The following is a 14867-nucleotide window of genomic DNA, read 5'->3' as shown; positions in this document are numbered from 1 at the left end:
GTTGTACATTATTGTCAGTCATGTTGTAGGTGCACCACTTCACCTTTTGCGCCCACCCCCAACTCCACCTTTCCCCTGGTAACCACCAATCAGTTCTCTTTGTCTGCATGTTTAACTTCCACCTATGAGTGGAGTCATACAGAGTTCGTCTTTCTCTATCTGGTTTATTTCACTTAACATAATACCTCAAGGTCCATCCATGTTGTTGTGAATGGGATGATTTTATTTTTTATGGCTGAGTAGTATTTCATTCTGTGTGTGTGTGTGTGTGTGTGTTATATATATATAGATATCTATATATACACTTAGGTTGCTTCCACGTCTTGGCTATTGTAAATAATGCTGCAATGAACATGGGGTACATAGGACTTTGGGAATTGCTGATTTCAAGTTCTTTAGATAGATACCCAGTAGTGGGATGGCTGGGTCATACGGTATTTCTATTTTTAATTTTTTGAGAAATCTCCATACTGTTTTCCATAGTGGCTGCACTAGTTTGGATTCCCACCAACAGTGCATAAGGGTTCCTTTTTCTCCACAACCTCTTCAACATTTGCCACTTTTTGTTTTGTTTTTGCCATTCTAACAGGTGTAAGGTGATATCTCAGTGTAGTTTTGATTTGCATTTCCCTGATGATGAGTGATGATGAACATCTTTTCATGTGTCTATTGGCCATCTGTATATCTTCTTTGGAGAAATGTCTATTCATGTCCCATGCCCATTTTTCGACTGGGTTGTTTGATTTTTTGTTGTTGAGCTGTGTGAGTTCTTTATATATTATGGAGATTAACCCTTTGTCGGATATATAACTTGTAAATATTTTTTCCCAATTAGTGGGTTGTTTTGTTGTTTCAATGCTGTTTTCCCGTGTCTTGAAGAAGCTCTTTAGTCTGATGAAGTCCCATTTGTTTATTCTTTCTACTGTTTCCCTTGTCTGAGAAGACATGGTGTCTGAAAAGATCCTTTTGATACTGATGTCAAAGAGTGTACTGCCCATATTCTCTTCCAGAAGACTTATTGTTTCAGGCCTAATCTTTAGGTCTTTGATCCATTTTGAGTTTATTTTAGTAAACTGTAAAAAAGAATGGTCGATTTTCATTCTTTTACATGTGGCTGTCCAGTTTTCCCAGCACCATTTGTTGAAGAGACTTTCTTTTCTCCATTGTACACCCTCAGTTCCTTTGTCAAAGATTAGCTGTCCATAGATGTGTGGTTTTATTTCTGGGCTTTCAATTCTGTTCCATTGATCTGTGCACCTGTTTCTGTACCAGTACCATGCTGTTTTGATTACTGTAGCTTTGTAGTATGTTTTGAAGTCAGGGATTGTGATGCCTCCAGCTTTGTCCTTTTTTCTCAGGATTGCTTTAGCAATTCGGGGTCTTTTGTTGCCCCATATGAATTTTAGGATTCTTTGTTCTATTTCTGCAAAGAATGTCACTGGGATTCTGATTGGGATTGCGTTGAATCTGTACATTGCTTTAGGTAGTATGGACATTGTAACTATGTTTATTCTTCCAATCCATGTGCACGGAATGTCTTTCCATCTCTTTATGGCGTCATCAATTTCTTTCACGAAAGTCTTGCAGTTTTCCTTGTATAGGTCTTTCACCTCCTTAGTTAAATTCACCCAAAGGTATTTTATTCTTTTTGTTGCAATTGTGAATGGGATTGTGTTCTTGAGATCTTTTTCTCTTAGTTCATTATTAGAGTATAGAAATGCTACTGATTTATGTATGTTGATGTTATACCCTGCAACTCTGCTGTAGTTGTTGATTATTTCTAATAGTTTTCCAATGGATTCTTTGGGGTTTTCTATATATAAGATCATGTCATCTGCAAACAGCAAGAGTTTCACTTCTTCATTGCCTATTTGGATTCCTTTTATTTCTTTTTCCTGTCGAATTGCTCTGGCCAAAACCTGCAGTACTATGTTGAATAAGAGTGGTGAGAGTAGACATCCTTGTCTTGTTTCTGTTCTCAGAGGGATGGCTTTCGGTTTTCGCCCATTGAGTATGATGTTGGCTGTGGATTTGTCATAGGGGGTTAAAACTTTTTAAAATAAACATTTGGAAAAGATACTTAAAAACTGTCTCATGCAGGGGGAAAGCCACAAATTGTATGAATATAGAATCTACATTTATGAAAAGTCTCTGATCCTATTCTAAAGAAATACAGGAAGAATAAACCAGAAACTAAAGACGCTGATTTACCTACAGGGGCAGGGTGGGAAAAGGGTGGAAAGAAGGGAGTATGGGAATGGCGTAGTAGGGATAAAGAGGGAGTGATCCTTCTCTTAGTATGCAAATTGTATAGTTCTGACTCTTAAAACCAGAGGAATGCTTCACATATCCAAAAAATAAATAAACAAGTAAAACCAACCTGGATGTGTGGGGAACTCTAAATGGAATACAAACAGTAAGAAATGAACTTGTTTTATAAATTAAAAATATAACCACACCAAAGGAGGTAGGGAAGAAAACAACTGACCTAGGTAATTCTGGAAGACAGTATCTTAAATGATTACTTTAAGGCTAAATACAAAAAGAACTGCATAAAAATGCATTCTTAATTAGTAAATCTGTTTCTTATAGGGCAATTCTGAAATAATTTTATGTGTATACTAGGATTGAACAAGTAAACATTGTGTAGTTAACGAGAGCCAGGTTTCTCACTGTCCAAAAAAGAAATTACAAAGAAGAAAGGAAAAAGACTAGAATGAACTCTGTGGTTCAGAATCAGAATCAGAAGTATCAGTATGAACTCATGAATTTTAACATACCATACATGCAGACAGGTAAGTACAGAATTAAATATGAACAGGTGTGTGCATGTGGGTTAACAGAGATAGTGTATACAATATACATGTGTCTGCTGACAAGGCCTAGAGATAATGACAGTCCAGGAGCAATAAGCACACCTAGTGCCCAAATACTGCTTTCTAAATGCCATTCTTCAATAAAAGGAATCAGAGCTTCTTGGAGAAGGGACTGATTCCAGGGCCGGGACTGAGAAAATACAAGACAAGGGTTGTCAATAACTTATAGTGTCAAAAAATAAGAAAATGCTCTACAAATGGGGCATATCAAAAGGACAGAGAAGCCAATCTAAACAGCCTTCATAAGATAAGCAAACTTTGGACTGAGTTTCAAAGCATAAGTAGGAATTTGCCAAGTAGACTATATTCAACACCATATACGAAGGTCAGGAATCATGAAACAGCATGATATAAAAAGGACTATATGTAATATAAGACTATATTCAACACCATATACGAAGGTCAGGAATCATGAAACAGCATGATATAAAAAGGACTATATGTAATATAAGAACCATAGGATACAAAAGGTCGAGTGATAAGAGGATGAGAGTAAAAAAGTAGGCAGAGGTCTTATCAGCTTAAGAGGTTTCAAATACAAGCTAAGGAGTCTGAACTTTATTCAGTAGGTGACAGGAATCTACTAAAGTTTTTTGAGCTGGAGAAAACATAAACAGGTATCCATTTTCAAAAGTTTCCTCAAAAGTATTTTATTTATTTATTTATTTATTTAAAGATTGGCACCTGAGCTAACAACTGTTACCAACCCTTTTTTTTCTTTTTCCTGATTTTTTTCTCCCCAAATCCCCCCCAGCACATAGGTGTGTATTTTTAGTTGTAGGTCCTTCTGGTTGTGGCACATGGGACGCCACCTCAACATGGCCTGACAAGCGGTGCCATGTCCGCACCCAGGATCCCAACGAGCGAAACCCTGGGCCACAGGAAGCGGACCGCATGAACTCAACCACTCAGCCATGAGGCTGGCCCGCAAAAGTATTTTATTTTAAATGGATCAGATTACATGTGTATTTGCTAAATATATCTGGTATTTTATAATTAACAAAATATCATAAATTGAGAGATGTACTGAAAACACAAAATTGGTGGATGACAAATCTTAGAATTGGTCTAAGAAACTGTTCAAAATGCTTCCTGTGAAAGTGGAAAAGAAAAATTATTACCAGAATTCTTAATTATCAGAAGTATTAAAAGCCTCACCTTGACTGCGACATAGACGGGAGCCTATTCAGTCCATTTCAATAATTAAAAATGAGCACTTGCACCAGGGGCTCCTTTCTCAGAGAGGCATATCCTTGCCTTCTAAGATTCTTGGCTACTGGAAGGTCCTGATTCTGCTTGTGTTCTATCTAAAAAGCAGCCCACCTAGTTTAGAACCCCATTTCCGTTTGCCTTGTATAGTGTCCAGAGGCACACAAAGCTGCCTGTTATTTTAGTTACCAGCCTGGGTACCAATCATTATTTTCATTACGGCTCTGGTTACAAAGCTGCATAGCTCTTCAATGGTCTGTCTTTATTGCTTCCATAAACCTGTTCTTTCAAATGTATAATTTTGCAGAAAATGAGGTTTTGCAGAAACGTGAGTAGAAATGCCTATATTTTAAACAATGATGTCACCTGTAGAAAAATTAGGAACATTAACAATTTACCAATTAGCTTTTTAAAAATTATAGCCTCAATTTAATCAAATGGTATACACTAGAATATTAATAGATAAAATCTTATACTATTTTCAGGTAATTTAAAATACTAACATAAAATGTGCCTTAAAAGGTAGAAAGCTTGCTATGAAATGTATGACAGGCAAAGAGGAACTCAACTAATCAAGTTAATGCAAGTAATTTTAAATAGCAGAACTTCTTGGCTGTCATTGAGATACATCTAGACGTAAATACACTACACTGTAACTTCCACTCACATCCAGATATTTTCTTCAGAGAGAAAAAGAGTGACAGCATTCAGAAAACTGTGTAATCTACAATTTATCAATGATAGAACTCTTAATTGTGATAGTAACAAATTATTTTAGTCCTTGGAGGTTATAATTTTATAGCTGTGTTTTGTTTCTTCTTTAATCCATGGCATAATATTTTATAGGAAGCCAGAAGAGCTAAAAAATAATTTGGGCATCTCTGTCTACATGACAGATAAAGGGTTGGCAAACTTTTTCTGTAAAGGGCCAGAGTGTAAATATTTTAGACTTTGTGGCCCACACAGGGTCTCTATCACATGTTTTTAAAAACAGAAAAACAATTTTTAGCGTAGAAGCTGTACAAACCCAAGCCACAGGCCAGGTTTGGCCCTGTGCTCTAGTTTGTGACCCCTTCTAAAGACGTACAGATGAATGAGAATGAAACTATGAACATCTCTAATGGCTTTGAGACTGTAACAACAATCAAAGGCAAACAAAGTGATGAAGCTGAAACTTGCAACAAGACTACTGACATTAACAACTAACACAAAAATTTTAAATTCTATGTACTATAGTTTTTAATTAAAAACTCCTTTGTTCTTCAACATTATATAATTGTCCTCGTTATTAATATTACTTGAGGAATGAAGGTTTGGGATCAAAAAAAAAACCCCAATATTTTTAAAGTTCAGTATTTGAAAAAAATATTTGACTACATCAAAATTAAGGATATCTGTTTAAACAAAGATGGGTAGCAGACTGAAGACAATATCAGCAATATCTGTGGAATTACTATCTAGATTATATAAGGAATGCCTGCACATCAACAAGAAGTCAATTTTAAAAGGGTCAAAAGATATACAACACAGGTAATCCACAAAAGAGAAATGAATATCAAGTATATGAGGAAAGGTTTGACATCATTAGTTATAAGATAAATACAATTTTTAAAAAATACTACTTTATACGTGTATACATATATAGAGAGGAATTGGTAAGATTTAGAGAGTGAATAATGGGAAGGGTGAGGGAGGATATGAGGAGACAGGATCACTCATGCACTACTAGCAAGAGGTTCTAACACTTACAGCCATTCTGGAGACCAGTAATACTTTATGCATCCTCTGATATAGTAGTCTCTTTTTTTCTTTTAACCCTGAGGAAGATTGGCCCTGACCTGACATCTGTGCCCATCTTCCTCTATTTTTCATACGTAGGATGGCTGCCATAGCATAGCTTGATAAGCAGTGTGTAGGTCCATGTCCGGGATCCAAACAGGTGAAGCCCGGGCCACTGAAGCGGAGTGCACAAACTTAACTGCTACACCACCAGGCAGGCTCCTACAGTAGTCCTTTTCTAGATTTATATCTGGAGGAAACCCTAGTCAGAATACACATGGGACATGTATGAAGATGTTCAACATAGGCTGCAGGCAGCTGGTTGTGACCTAGGAATCTACCATAAGGGGAAATTATAAGTAAAATCAGTAGATAGATACTATGGAATACTAAGAAGCAATGAGCTAATTTACATATATCAGGAATAGATATAAAACAATGTAGAGTAAAAAAAGTAACCAAAATGATATCCATACCATTATACTATTTATACATATGTACACTAAACTAACAGTTTGCAAGAGCATACAGTAAACACATTACAGTGGCTGTGTATTAGGGAAAGAATAAGACAGAAACTAAAAAGAGGAAAATATAATAAAAACAAGATAGAGCTTTTGTGTAGACTACTAATGACAACAAGCTGTGAACCAAGGAGTATAATTAACTCAAGTATATGTACCAGAATTAAAAAATAGTAAACAAAATTGTAGAAGCTATATTTTATTTTGCCTTTTAAAGAGACAATTTAAGATATTTAAATAGCTGAATTTATTATTTGCTTACATGCTTGTAAAATTATTTTGTAAATACCATATTCTGTCCTGTTCTTCATATTCTCACACTCTGCACCCTTCTTTCCTTAACCACCTTTACCCACCCTAAAAACATGTGGTATGATTTATTTTTCTGCAGCCTCCAAAAGGTTTTTGGTTCAATTAAACTCAGAATACAGTGACGGAAATGCAGCACATAAACATCATTCACTATGTATAACAGACATAAAAAAGTTTAGCATTCTATTAGGGAATTATTTCATACTTTATTTTTATTAAAGATAATTTTCACTGTTAATCATTTCATACTATATTATGATAAATGCCACAAGAGGGAGCTTTGGGCACAAATACTCCACCTACTAAACATTGATTAAGGTATGCAGAAGACAGACACAGTAACAGACTTTATGAAGAAAACCAAAAAAGTAAAGGGATGTTACGGTTTAGACAGGTAGCTCGGGGATACAAACCTAGACAGATGAATATGGCCTATGAGGCACAGGACAAATCCTAAGTAAGTAAAGACATTGCAGACATTATTAGAAGAGTGATCAGTCAGATGAGAAATATCAGGAAGAACTTTCCAAAGGAGGTAAAACCTGAGCTGAGCTTGGAAGAATATGGATTGCTATGAAGGCAGAACAATCAATAAAAGTGAATGTCACACAGTTGGCATGAATAAGAAGTAAAGAGAAAAGAAAATCAGGTTAATTCAAAATAAACACCTTCACAAGATAACTAAAAAGAAACAAGATTCATTATATAACCATCCTGGAAGGTTATAAAACCCATACAAAAGATGATATCCAGTTTGCTGTCAATATACTTTAACATTTAGAAAATCTAATATATGCAAGTCACCCCTTAGATCTAACAAGAGAATACAAAGAAAATAAAACATGACCCCTCCCATCAGGAATTACTGCCAGGAATTACAGTATACTTATAGAGATAAAGCCAAGAGATACACATTTTGCAACAAAATAAATCAACATCGTAATTAGCTATGAGGTTAATGCTACTGAATCTATTAATCATAATATGAACTGTTCAACAGATAAAGCTCTACAATAGATCATGTCCCAAATTTATTCTATGTGGTTCATGCAGGTAAGGTTGGTAGAAGATGGTAACACAAATTTCTTACCTTACCTCTTTTTTTTTTTTAAAGATTTTATTTTTTTCCTTTTTCTCCCCAAAGCCCCCCAGTACATAGCTGTACATTCTTCGCTGTGGGTCCTCCTAGTTGTGGCATGTGGGATGCTGCCCCAGCGTGGTTTGATGAGCAGTGCCATGTCGGCGCCCAGGATTCGAACCAACGGAAACACTGGGCCGCCTGCAGCACAGCGCATGAACTTAAACACTTGGCCACGGGGCCAGCCCCACCTTACCTCTTTTTTTTAAAGGACAAATACAGAAACAATAATGGTGATGGAAATACCCATGTACCTTAATTTATATTTTGTGTCCTACTTCTTCACTTGATCATTATACACATGAATTAGGTTTTTTTGGTAGCAAATGCTTGTTAACATTCTATGAGGCAAATAACTATTTAAGTTATCTAAGTTATTTTTCTTGGATTCACCAAATCTACTAATAAAGTACTTTATAGCTAGATTAATGATTAGTAAAGGAAATGTTTTGATTTGGATATTTTATTACTTTGTTTGAATCACTACAGTTAGCAAAACTAAATTTATTTTTGTTTAAAATTATGAAGTCCAGATTTGAAGTGTTTCTTTTCTTTTTGTTTCTCAAAAAAGTAGCATTTTGGGGCTGGCCCAGTGGCACAGCGGTTAAGTGTGCACGTTCCACTTCAGCGGCCCAGGGTTCACAGGTTTGGATCCGGGGTGCAGACATGGCACCACTTGGCAAGCCATGCTGTGGCAGGCGTCCCACACATAAAGTACAGGAAGATGGGCACGGATGTTAGCTCAGGGCCAGTTTTCCTCAGCAAAAAGAGGAGGATAGGCAGCAGATGTTAGCTTAGGGCTAATCTTCCTAAAGAAAAAAAACCTAGCATTTTTTTTTTTTTTACTTGCTTGTTACTTACTTCATCCATCTTCATACATGTGCCAAAATCTGCTAATTTTAGATGTCCATGTTTATCCAAGAGCATGTTGTCAGGCTTCACATCTCTGTGAATTAAACCCATGGAGTGTATGGCATCCAGAGCAAGAACAACTTCAGCAGTATAAAACTTGGCCCATTTTTCAGGTACATCATAGTTACTCATAAGATTTACAAGGTCTCCACCAGGCATGTATTCCATTACCATGTACAGATATTTATCATCTTGAAAGGCACAAAAGAGCTGGAAAACAAAACAGGAAGAAAAAAAGTTAAAAAAAAAAGAAAGAAAACCAAAACCATAAACAGAAAAAAACCAAAAACCATTATTATGATTTAAAAAGACAAATTATGTTATAACCAAAACAGAATTGAACTTTATGAAATCTTTGATTTTAGATGTGGACACCTTTAATAGAAAAATAGACAAAACTTTTACACGGATATCTTCTTCAGGCTTACTAGCAAAATATGCACAAATGAATCTTTTTCCCTCTGGAAGAATACAGGATTCTATTTAAATAGAAATATTTTAAAAGAGCAACAGAATGAGGAACATAAAAGGTGAAAGAATGACAGAAGAATTCATAACAAAAAAAAACATTTCTGAAAACAAATTACTGCACATAAGTCACAAAGAGAGCTGCTCAACAGTTGTTCAAAGAGTTGAGGACACTGGGGGCAATATCAATAGTCAATTTAAAAACAAGGCAAATGATTTACAAAGCTGGTGAAAACATATGATGTTTAAAGTCGATGGTTTATTCTTTGTAATACTCATCAATAGGTACACTGTGGAAAATATATTTAAATTCCTCATGTGTTAATAAACCGAGTAGCGTTGATGGTATCATGTGCTCTTGTGGACTTAACCATCAGCATCAGTTCTGTGAATTTCTGTCAGATATAGAAGCTGAATATCCTGACTCACTCTACCACACAGCAGTTCAATAGCTTCACAGGGGTAAATTTTGAAAATATACCAACAGATTGTGGTTTGTGTGTGTGTATATATATAGATAGACACATACATAGAATGGAGTAAAATACAGTAATGAAATTAACTATAGCAACCTGGGTAACTCACACCAACATAATGTTGAACAAAAAAGCTAGACACAAAAGAAGAAATATTCAATGATTTCACTTATATAAAGTTCAAGCAACAGGAAAACTATAGTTTTCGAGTGTTTGTTTAGATGGTAAACTAGAAAGAAAAACAGGGAAATGGTTACCAAAGTCAGAAGGGTGGTTATTTTCGGGGGAATGCATGGAGATAGACACTGGGGAAGAGCACAAGGGGACTTCCGGAGTACTGGCAACATTTACTTTTTGACCTGGGTAGTGAATACATGGATATTTGCTTTGTGATAAATCATTCTGCTGTTTGTTTTACAGACTTTTCTGTGTATGTCACAAATAAAACCATTTTTTTAAAAAAAGTATGATAAAATTAAAGCAGAAATCAAAGGGAAATTTATAGCCTCAAATGTGTTTATAGCTATCTCTCCTTATCCTCTCACTATCCAATATTCAAAGAGATATTTTTATCGGAAAATAGGGACCAACAATAAAAGTTAGGCAGATAAAGAAACTAGAAAAGAACAATATAAATCCAAAGAAAACAGGAGCTAGTGAAAAAAAAAAAATAATTAAAAAGAAAACCAAAAGAGGTATATTTTATAAATAAAAAGCATGTTAAGACAAAAATTTACATATACTTTATTAAATAGAAAAGTGAAAGAGAAGACAGATATAGTTACAGAAAGTATAAACTGACTTAAAAAGTAAATAAAAACCTTGATCACTCAACAATCATATGAGACATTAAAAGGTTGGTAGAAAATCTAGTTGGGAAGAAGGGAGAGAGGGATTGAGTAGTAGAAGGGCACATATTAATTTTAGAATAGCAGCTCTCTCTCAGAAGGAAGAAAGGGTGAGAAAAGTGGGTAGGAGAACTGAAAGTATTTCAAGAGTTCTTGTAATGTTTTAGTACTTCAAAATTAAAAGAATAAAATTAAATATACTGAACGTGTGTAAGATTGAAACCAAAGAAAGTTTCCAGATAGCTTGTTAGGCAAACAAGAAAAGTTACCAACAGTGAATTAATTATGTGTGACTGTATCAGCTGAAGAAATGTGTCTAGAGAAAATCAATTTGTTTAAGACTATTAATCTCTCAGCAACAACAGCTGCTCAAAGAGTTGAGGACACTGGGGGCAATATCAATATAAAAACAAGGCAAATGATTTACAAAGCTGTGAGAACATATGATGTTTAAAGTCGATGGTTTATTCTTTGCAATACCGATCAAGAGGTACACTGTGGAAAATATATTTAAATCCCTCATGTGTTAATAAATGAGTAGCGTTGATAGTATCATGTGCTCTTGTGGACTTAACCATCAGCATCAGTTCTGTGAACTTTTGTCAGAAATAGAGCTGAATATCCCGACTCACTCTACCAGACAGCAGTTCAAGAGCTTAACAGTGGTAAAGTTTTCCTGCAATTATATGAGTCCAGAGCCAAGACTGAAATTTGTCTGATCAAGAAGAACCACCCTCAACCACTATTATCGAACACTGAATAGTTCTGGAAATTAGCTGTAGCCGCACACTTGATAATGTTTCTTAATTAATACAACCTAAAATGACAAGGCAAAATAGTGCTTATATGCAAAACTTCTACTGTGGTACAATCATGTTGATGACATCAAGCTACTTTATATACTTCCCATGCTACCAAAATCAAAACAAGAAGTGAGATCTCCATTCCTACACAAATTTGCAGTGGATATATTTTCTAAGCTCAAACTACAGTCCCACAGTTCCAGCAGCATCTTTTGGACTTCAATGTAAGTGCAAAGGAAAGATCCACATTTCAAAATCCGTTTAAACTTGGCAATTGAGGAACATCAACTTAACCTTCAACTGGAAGTGTAATGTAATGACATTGCTACCTGTAATGTAATGACATTGCTAAAAGGTAAACATCAAGAGAAGAATTTAACATAATTCTATAAACGCCTTCCAAGTAATGAATATACTCAAAATCATATGCTTGAGGTCAACATCGACAGTCATAAATAGTGCGTTAGCCTGTACCCTTGACATGTGATGAAAATGGCCTTTACCTCTGTAGTCTTCCTCTCAAAAACCCATAACCCTAGTCTAAACAATAAGAAAAACATCAAATTCCAATAGAAGAGCATACACATCCTACAATATAACTGACAAGTAATCCTCAAAGCTGTAAAGGTTATCAAAAACAAGGAAAGTCTGAGAAACTATCACAGCCAAAGGGCCTAAGAAGATATAACAACTAAATGTAACATACTATCCTAGATGAGATCCCGGAACAGAAAAAGAACATTAAGTAAAAACTAAGAAAATCTGGGAGCCAGCCTGGTGGTATAGTGGGGTTAAGTTCATGGGTTCCACTTTGGTGGCCCAGGGTTTGCAGGTTTTGATCCCAGGAGCAGACCTACACACCACTTATCAAGCCATGCTGTGGCAGCATCCCACACACAAAATAGAGGAAGATTGACACAGATGTTAGCTCAGGGACAATCTTCCTCAAGCAAAAAGAAGAAGACTGGCAACAGATGCTAGCTCAGGGCCAACCTTCCTCACCAAAAAGAAAAAACAAACCTAAGAAAATCTGAATAAATTATAGACTTCAGTTAATAATAATATATCAATATTCATTCATTCATTGTAACAAATGTACCTAAAGTAAGAGGATAACAATAGGGAAACAGTACAGAGAGTATATGGGAGCTCTCTACTATCTGCTCACTTTTTCTGTAAATTTAAAACTGCCTTTTAAAAATAAAGTCTACTAATAATAATGTACTACTACTAATAATGTACAACTGTAATTTCACAAGGTAGTTAACTATCATAATCTTAATTAAAAAATAAAAGCAACATCTAAGTTTGTTGCAGATTATAGGATGAAGGGTAGCAGAATATGCCACCCCGAAATACACCTCTTTGGTGTACTGGTTATTTTGAGCTGTAGGTTCCTGGAAAACAGCAAATGCAGGGACAGGCTTTCTCTGAACTCTTATCTGCCTAAAGACGGATAGCCCAAAAGGAGCTTGATTGTCATAAATCCCCTCTTGGGAGTTTCATCAACCAGGGAAAACTGACTCATCACAGGAAAGGAGGCTACAAGTGTACACACTCAGAAAAACTTTGTCACAAACCATCGTATCTCCCATCTATTCTTCCAAGGCCCCATTCATCTTTTATAAAAATCATTTACTGTCCCCTAAGAGGCCTACATGCCCCTACTCCTGTCCCTATTAAGATGGTATTTAACTCTGAATTCTAAAGTTACCTCTGAGTTACTCATTTTTCCCTGGGGATCTCCCATGTATACATGAGCTATCCATGTCAATAAACTTTAGTTTTTCTCTTAAAAATAAATAAATAAATAAATAAATCATATGCTGGTACCTACCTGTGTGAAAAGACATTTTCTAATAAGATGAATATGTAAAATCTTATTACACATCAGCATTAACAGAACATCTGCAATCAATTTTGCGAGGAAACACTAATTGTGAATTTCAATTAAGCAAAAATGTTATTGCCCCCCAAAAATTATTTCATTCTTCTCCTGAATAGATCTGTATTTTTAAAAACTGTACTTACTGTTATGTTTTTTGAATTTTATCAATAAAAAATGTGCAAATTTTTTTCTCATTATATATGTACCTACATAATATCTTTGATTTTGCCTCTTGGGCCACAAAGCCTAAAATATTTACTTACTATCTGGCTCTTTACAAAAAAAGTTTGCCAATTTCTGGTATGCCTGAAACTAGATGGGCCATGGTTGGTAACTACTGAAACTGCCTGAAGAGTACATGGGGATTCAATATACTTTCTTTCTACCTTGGGATGTGTTTGAAATTTACAATAAATTTTAAAAACTAAAAAATACACCATTAAAAAGCAAGTTCACCCAGCCTCATGGAATGAATAGTTTCTATTTTATATAAACTGTACTGCAGCTCAGAAAAAATTTGGTGTGCTTCCCAACTGTCTTCTAGATATGAAATCCAACCAGAAGAGCCCATGTTAAAAAAATTAAATTAAATTAAGTTAAAGGTCAAATGTCACTTATGCAAATAGATGGAAAATTCCTTAACATCTTAGTAAATCAAATCTGGTAATCTGATGAGAATATCACATCATAGCAAATAGCATTCACTTTAGATTTTACACTACCTTTAAGTTTATTTTTTTTTAGTGTACTATAATAACAAGAAAACCATATTAAAAGATGCTGAAGGAAGGATTTCAAATACTTTAACATTATTCCTGATAAAAAATACTTGCTAAGCTATGAATAGTTGGACAGGCCAAACCCTTTACTGTCTTAACCAGAAAGATTCAGCAAACATCAGATTTAACAAACATTAGAGTTCTAGCCACTGAAATGAATAAAAATAAAATAATAAATAATAAACAAGATAATAATAAAAAAGGTAAGGATGAAAAACTTCTACTTTTCATCACTATACTGAAAGACAGAGCCAAAGATATATTTTTTTGCATTTTGCAATATCTACATATTTAAAAATTAGTTTTCTTATGCATAAGTTTCTTCTGAACCTATCTTGGGGGAAAATGTAATATGGTTTTACTGAAAATCACGCTCTGCACAGAGAGACATACTGTATTGTTATGGGAAGACCCAATATTCCAAAATAATCAAAACAACCAAAAGATTTACCAGTTGAGGCTGGCCCAGTGACACAGCTGTTAAATTCATGTGCTCTGCTTTGGCAGTCTGGGGTTTGCCGGTTTGGATCCTGGGTGCAGACCTATGCATCGCTTATCAAGGCATGCTGTGGCAGGCATCCCACATATAAAATAGAGGAAGATGGGCACACATGTTAGCTCAGGGCCAATCTTCCTCAGCAAAAAGAGGAGGATTGGAGGTAGATGTTAGCTCAGGGTTAATCTTCTTCAAGAAAAAAAAATCTACCAATTAAAGCAATGCAAGTCAAAACCATAAGTGTATTTTTTAATAGAATGAAAAGCAAATTCTAACTTCACAGAGAAAATTTTTAAGAAGTGCCACAAAAAAATATTATAAAAGAAGAACAGTGACAAGAGACTTCCCCTACCAGAAAT

General features: G+C 35.1%; 1 protein-coding gene across 11 annotated transcripts in view; it reads right to left on the bottom strand.

Moving 5' to 3' along the window:
* ROCK2 (Rho associated coiled-coil containing protein kinase 2) overlaps positions 1-14867 on the bottom strand; it is a 161807-nt gene that overhangs the window by 48518 nt on the left and 98422 nt on the right. For all 11 annotated transcript variants that reach the window (XR_011526737.1, XR_011526738.1, XM_070574462.1 and 8 more), the window contains one exon: positions 8700-8960. Coding sequence is in view for 9 of the 11 variants with exons in the window: in XM_070574462.1 (XP_070430563.1) it covers positions 8700-8960 (261 nt within the window). In the remaining 2 variants the exon portion in view is untranslated. The remainder of the gene's footprint in view (positions 1-8699; positions 8961-14867) is intronic.

This window comes from Equus przewalskii, chromosome 14, assembly GCF_037783145.1.
Source record: "Equus przewalskii isolate Varuska chromosome 14, EquPr2, whole genome shotgun sequence".
Classification (NCBI taxonomy): domain Eukaryota; kingdom Metazoa; phylum Chordata; class Mammalia; order Perissodactyla; family Equidae; genus Equus; species Equus przewalskii.
This window is presented reverse-complemented; position numbering and strand designations above follow the sequence as displayed.